Raw genomic sequence first — 6,409 nt, 5'->3', positions numbered from 1 at the left:
CGTCCGTCTGTCCGTCCTTCCTTCCTTCTTTCCCCCCCTCCGAGGCCGCCGGGGCGTTTCGGCAGCGGGAGCGGCGGCGCTGCCCCGACGGCGCCCACCGGGACCCCGCAGCGCCCGGCCCGGCGCCGGGGGAGCCCCCGGGCCCCCGACGGTGCTTCTCCCGCCGCTCCCCCCGCCCTCCCCTGCCCTCCTTGTTTGTTTTAGTTACGATTTTGTTGTAGGTACCTGAGCCGGAGCCCGGGGAAGAGCCAGAGCGGCGGCTGCCGGGCCCGCCGATGGGGCAGAGCCGCGGCGCGGCCGGGCGAGGGGCGACCTGAGCCCCGGGGCCGGGGGCTCCGCCGAGCAGCCGCGGGGAGAAAAGGTGCGTGGGGCCGGGAGCTGCCTCCCGGCGGGGGGGCCCGCTCCCGGCGGGGCTGCGGGGGGCTGGAAGGCGGCTCCCGTCGGGGATGCTGGCGGGGGGGGGGGGGGGTCGGCTCCCGTCGGGGCTGCCCGGGGAAGGAGGGGTGCGATGGGAATCGGCTCCCGCAGGATCCCCCCCGCAAAGGCGGGGGAAGCCGGGGAGGGGAGGGGGGTGTCCCGGCGGCCCGGGGTGCTGCCGGGCCCCCCGCGCTCGGCGGCGGGGTGCGGAGAGGTGCGCGGGGGGCCGCGGAGGAGCCGCTCCCGCCTAGGTGTGAGCTGATTATTCAAATGGGCAGCCGAGGACCTGGGGATTGGAGGCTCGCCCGGCCGCTCCGTGCTATATCACTCGGGCACCCACGTCACTGCAGCACTTGTCCTCCTCTTCCTCCTCCTCCTCTTCTTCCTCCCTCCTCCCTCCTCCTCCTCCGGCTCCTCCATCGCCTCCGGGCGACTCTTCGCCGCGAAGCACTGCGAAAACCCACCCAAGGAGCAGCAGCGAAAAAAAAACCCCGGCCCCAGCGCCGCTCGATCCCCCCCCCCTTCCTCCCTCCCTCCTCTTCCTCCTCCTCCAGAGGCTCCGACGGAGGGGAGGGAGGGCTGGGGACTTTTTTTTTTTTCTCTTTTTTTTTTTTTTTTTTTTTGGGGGTTGCTCTCTGTCGTCGTTTGTTGTGGCTGTTAAATTTTAAACTGCCATGCACTCCACTTCCAGTATGCTGGGAGCGGTGAAAATGGAAGGCCATGAGCACACGGACTGGAGCAACTACTACGGGGAGCCCGAGGTAAGGAGGGGAGCCGGGGCCCCGCGCCCCCCGCCCCGGCCCGCCCCGGCCGCCGTCCCCCCGCCGTGCCAGCCCCGGGACAGGATTAACTTTGGCATCAGCCGCTGGCTCGGCGCTCCCCGCCGGCTGCCTGCTGCGGGCAGGGCTGCGGGCAAGGCTGCGGGCAGGGCTGCGGGCAGGGGCGCGGCGGCAGCGCGGGTGGGGGGTCCCGGGGGGCTGCCGGGCGGCCGGGCGCTATTTTTTCCTTCCCTGCCCCCCCTCCCCACCCCCAGTATTTTTCTCGCTCCTTTCCCTTCCTCCAACTCCCCTTTCCAGGACGGATCCGCCGCCCTCGCTGCCATCCCGTCGCTTTTTTAATAATTCTCTATATATTTGTTTTTCATTAAAGAGAAAAACAAGCCCCCCCGCCCCGGGATTTAACCCTTCCCGCCCCGCGGGGCACGGAGCCCCTGGGGCTGTGGGGGCTCTCGCCGGCGGCGGTCCGGGCTGGGCTGGGGGTGCCCCCCGCTGCTCGCCGGGCTGCCATCGTCCCCGACGGGGCTACCCACCCACCGCCTCCCCGTCCCCTCCCCAAATCTCCCTCCTCTCTCTCTCGCTTGCCCCTGCAGAGCTATTCCTCGGTGAGCAACATGAACGCGGGGCTGGGCATGAACAGCATGAACACGTACATGACCATGTCGGCCATGAGCACCACGGCCAACATGACGGCTGCCACCTCCATGAACATGTCCTACGCCAACACGGGCATGAGCCCCTCGCTCACCGGCATGTCCCCGGGCGCGGGGGCCATGCCCGGCATGGGCTCGGCCGGTGTGGCAGGGATGGGCGCCCACCTGAGCCCCAGCATGAGCCCCATGGGGGGCCAAGCGGGCTCCATGAACGCCCTGGCCCCCTACACCAACATGAACTCCATGAGCCCCATCTACGGGCAATCCAACCTCAACCGCTCGCGGGACCCCAAGACCTACCGGCGGAGCTACACGCACGCCAAGCCGCCCTACTCCTACATCTCCCTCATCACCATGGCCATCCAGCAGTCGCCCAACAAGATGCTGACGCTGAGCGAGATCTACCAGTGGATCATGGACCTCTTCCCCTTCTACCGCCAGAACCAGCAGCGCTGGCAGAACAGCATCCGCCACTCGCTCTCCTTCAACGACTGCTTCCTCAAGGTGCCCCGCTCCCCGGACAAGCCGGGCAAAGGCTCCTTCTGGACGCTGCACCCTGATTCGGGCAACATGTTTGAGAACGGCTGCTACCTGCGCCGCCAGAAGCGCTTCAAGTGCGAGAAGCAGCTGGCCGCCAAGGACAGCGGCGGGGCGGGCGGCGGGGCGGGCGGCGGGGGCAAGAAGGGGCCCGGGCAGCCCCCCAGCCAGCCCCTGGGGGAAGGCAGCTCCTCGGGGGGCTCCGAGGGCTCGGCCGGCGCTGAGTCCCCGGCCAGCGCCTCGCCGTGCCAGGACCACAAGCGCGCCCTGGCCGACCTGAAGGGCACGCCGGGGCTGAGCCCCGGGGAGCCGGCAGCCTCGCCGGCCCAGCACCTCCTGGCCCCCCCGCACGCCGGCCTGCCCCATGACGCCCACCTCAAGCCCGAGCACCACTACGCCTTCAACCACCCCTTCTCCATCAACAACCTGATGTCCTCCTCCGAGCAGCAGCACCACCACCCTCACCACCACCACCACCACCACCACAAAATGGACCTGAAGGCCTACGAGCAGGTGATGCACTACTCGGGCTACGCCTCGCCCATGCCCGGCAGCCTGGCCATGGGGCCCGTAACGAACAAAAACGGCTTAGAGTCCTCCCCTTTAGCCGGAGAGACTTCTTACTACCAAGGTGTGTATTCCCGGCCCATCATGAACTCCTCCTAAAAGGGGCAAGGGGAAAACCTCCCCTGGCGAGGGGGGAAAGCCCCCGCAGCCCTGAGCGGCCCCCTGCCAGAGCGGTGGACTATGAACGCTATCGAGCACGGTACATATACATATATATATATATTTTTTTTTTTTTTTTCCGTCGGCTCCAGATGTTTGCGTCCGTTCGGGAAACAGCGGCCGTGTGTCTGGCAAGCATCTCGGCCCGCGCCGAGGGCAGGCGTCTTGGCGTCCCCCCTCCGGCCCAAAGCCACCCGTGCCCGGGGGGGCTGCGATTCCCTTGGTTTGCCTTGTGGGGTGGTTTGTTTTGGTGGGGAGGGGCGGGTTGGGGGCGAGGGGACGGGGAGAAGGGGGTTTCTGTTGGGCTTATTTTTTTTTTTCGTTGTCGTCGTCGCAAGGAGGTATAAATATATCTATTTTTTTGTGTGGAAGTGACGGGAAAAAAAAAAAGAAACACAAACGAAACGGAACCCTCCTTCAGTGTGAAAACCATGCTAGTTTTGAACCCGAGGACCAAAACTCTTGTAACGTTGTAAAAAGGGGGAAAAGGGGAGGGGGGGGGGAGAGAAAAAAAAAAAAACTATGAAAAAAAAATTTAAAATAAAAAAAAAAGTCAGGATAGATCGTTGTAATTGAAACAAACGCTTGATGTTACCGGGAGAGTAAACTACTTGGATCTGATTAATTTATCGTTTCTGTATGCTTTATTTATGGCTTATAAATGTGTATTCTGGTAGCGACTAGCCAGATTTTCACAGAACTATATTAAAGTGTTATTGGCGGTTTTTTTTCCCCTGCATCTCTGTTCCGCCGGGACTCGCCCCCGCCGCCCCCGCCAGCCCCGACGGCGCGGCCCCGGCGGGGCTGGGCCCGGGGAGGGCGGAGAGGGGCGGCCCGGGGGTCGGGGAGCCGCTGTCCCCCCGCAAAACCCGGCGTGGGCAGCGGGGACCCCCCCCCCCCCCCCCCCGTTTTTTGCTCGGGAGAGCCAAGCCCCCGCACGGGAGCCCGGAGGGAAGAGCGCAGCCGGCCCCGCCGCGGGAGCCATCACCGGGCAGCGTTAATTTGGGGGGGAGTGGGGCTGGGGGAGCAGCGCATCCCTGCCGTTCCCGGGCCGGGACACCCCGCCACCTCCGCGGGGGGACAAACCGGCGGCCAAAAAGCGGAGAGGTTTTTCTTTTGCCTGTAAAGACCGCCGGCCGCTCCGAGCCTCCCGCCCGGCCCCGGCGGCGGAGCCCCGCGGCCGCCCCGCCGGCAGCCGGCCCGCCCGGCCGGGTTTATCTTCATTTATTTCCCCACCGTAAATACCCTGCCCGGCTTCCCAACCACTTGTTGTTTTTCCCACGCGTTTACGGCAGTCATAGATGTTGCTTTCCGAAATAACATTCAAATCCTTCTTAAAATTCCGCATTGTCCGCGGGAAGAGAAAAGGGGAGAAGGGGGGGGGGGGGGGGGAAAGCAACCCTCCCAAAAACAAAACCGGGATCCAGCCAGAAATCTGTCCGTCTCTATACGGCAAGGACACACACGTTGTCAACCAAGGCATGCAATGTGTTTCATTAGCACATAAAAGGCTCCCGCGGGGAAGGAGCACGGGCGCGGGGGTGCCGCCGGTTTGGGGAGGGGGCGGCGGGCTGGGCCGCTGTCCCCCCCCCGCCCCCCGCCGCCCCTCCGGCCCCGGCCCCCGCAAGGTGCGGGCGGGATGCCCGCTCCGCCACCACGGCTCCCTCCCCCTCCGGTGGTTTTTTTTTTCTTTTCCCCGTCCTCCGGCCTGGTTCACGCCGAAATGCAAGGACGGGGACTGGGGGGAGAGGGGGGAAAAAGGGACCCCCCCCCCCCGTTAGGCGTTATTTCTTTCTCTTTACACCCCCCGGCATTTTTCTGCCCCCCTCCCGGCGCAGCCCGCCCGCCCCCAGCCTCACTGCAGGCGCATTCTGCCCCTGCCGGTTTAAGCAACCGTGATCTGTGAATAAACAAAGTCAGTAAACAAAAAAAAAAAAAAAAAAAAAAAAGGGGGGGGGGGAAATCTAGATCCAAATTCCAGGAGGGTAAACTTTCAACACCACGTCATACTTCAGCAAATTTACACAGATATTATATTGCGTCCCTTTCCTTCCCCCCCCCCCCTCCGTCGGAGCCATTGTGCTTAACTGAATTTTATAAAGCTGATCGATATCTTGGTAAAATATTCATTTTTAAACTAGCGGGCAGCGAAATCTTTGCTTTGTGCTAAAGTCAACAGTAGGACAGTTTCAGCTCCAATAAAGGCAGGGATGCCTCCAGCTCCCGCAGAGCCGGGGCGCGGCGGGCCGGGCCGGCGGCCGGGGCGCAGGTAGGTGACACCCGCCGCTCCTTCTCCTGCTTCTCCTTCGCTTCTCGCTCCCGCCTTCAGCTTCTCTTCCATCCCTCCCTCCTCATCCTCCTCCTCCTCCCCGGCTCGCCGAGGAGCGGGGTGCGGGGCGCGGGGCGCGGCCCGGCCGGGGAGGCGGCGGGGGCCGGGGGGCGCGGGGGGTCGGGTGCTCCCCGCCGCCTCCCCCCCGGGTTTTCTGGCGGGGTCCCGGCCCCGCCGCCCCTCTCCCAGCCCGGGAGCCGTTGTGCAAGGGACGAGCGCGGTGCCGGGCAGGGGCGGGGGGCAGAGGGCCGTTATTTGGGGGCGCGGGGGGGCCGCCGGGCAGCAGCGGGGTGCGGCCGGGGCCGGGCCGGCCGGGAGCCCCGGTCCTGCCCGGTTCGGCGCCGAAAGCCCCGGCTGGGGCGGGGAGTCGTTGTGGCCCGGCCGGAGGAGGCCGGGAGAGGGACGGGGACGTGCGGGACCCGGCGCCCGCCCTTCTCCCGCTCCCCCGAGCCGGACACTCGCTTTTTTACTTTTTATTCTATATTTTTTTGTCTTTTATTCCCCCCCTTTTTTTGCCTTTAATTCCCCTCGTTGTCCTCCCCAGCTCCGTGGCACTCTTTTGTTCCGGGCTGGGAGCGACCACGCCGTGTCCGACATTTCCCCCGTGTCCGTGTCACCGGGAAAACGCCGCTGCCGGTACCGCTGCTGCCGGTACCGCTGCTGCCGGTACCGCTGCCGGTACCGCTGCCGGCGGGCAGGGCACGGCCTGAGCCGGCAGGACCCGACCCGCCTGCCTGCACCCGCGTGGGCAAAAAAATATCGGGGGCACAAAAATTACAAAAATTAAATACCCCCCCCCCCCCGCCCGTATTTCCTCGGTAGAGGGAAAACCGGGGGTTTCGGCGGGGCCGGCGGCCCGTCCCGGGGCTCGCCCGCCCGGGGGTGCCCCGCGGCCGCGGACACGCGTGGGACGGCGTGTGCCGTGTGTGCCGGGTTACCGCTCCCGGCAGCGGGGAGGGCGCCGGGCGCCG

At 65.5% G+C, this 6,409-nt stretch overlaps 1 protein-coding gene across 2 annotated transcripts; it reads left to right on the top strand.

Annotated features, from left to right (window-relative positions):
* The first annotated feature begins 253 nt into the window (after positions 1-253).
* Positions 254-3,290, top strand: FOXA2 (forkhead box A2). Of its 2 annotated transcripts, XM_087775772.1 has the most exons (3): positions 254-361; positions 1,109-1,178; positions 1,787-3,290. In XM_087775772.1, the coding sequence occupies exons 2-3, from the start codon at positions 1,110-1,112 to the stop codon at positions 3,047-3,049; spliced, it is 1,332 nt and encodes a 443-aa protein (XP_087631898.1). In that variant the 5' UTR covers positions 254-361; position 1,109; the 3' UTR covers positions 3,050-3,290. The 2 variants fall into 2 exon arrangements, with proteins under 2 accessions (XP_087631898.1, XP_087631897.1); XM_087775771.1 differs by lacking the exon at positions 254-361 and having other exon boundaries at positions 1,070-1,178.
* The last annotated feature ends 3,119 nt before the right edge of the window (positions 3,291-6,409 follow it).

Source organism: Nipponia nippon, unplaced genomic scaffold (assembly GCF_047370975.1).
Source record: "Nipponia nippon isolate SJK-2023a ecotype South Korea unplaced genomic scaffold, ASM4737097v1 scaffold_4, whole genome shotgun sequence".
Lineage (NCBI taxonomy): Eukaryota > Metazoa > Chordata > Aves > Pelecaniformes > Threskiornithidae > Nipponia > Nipponia nippon.
This window is presented reverse-complemented; position numbering and strand designations above follow the sequence as displayed.

What these genes read in the sequence shown, in the direction of transcription:
- FOXA2 (XM_087775771.1), top strand. Translation starts at nt 1,092, where the DNA reads ATGCACTCCACTTCCAGTATGCTGGGAGCGGTGAAAATGGAAGGCCAT. An exon ending in ACTACTACGGGGAGCCCGAG is followed by an intron (nt 1,179 to 1,786) that starts GTAAGGAGGGGA and finishes TTGCCCCTGCAG; the next exon opens with AGCTATTCCTCGGTGAGCAA.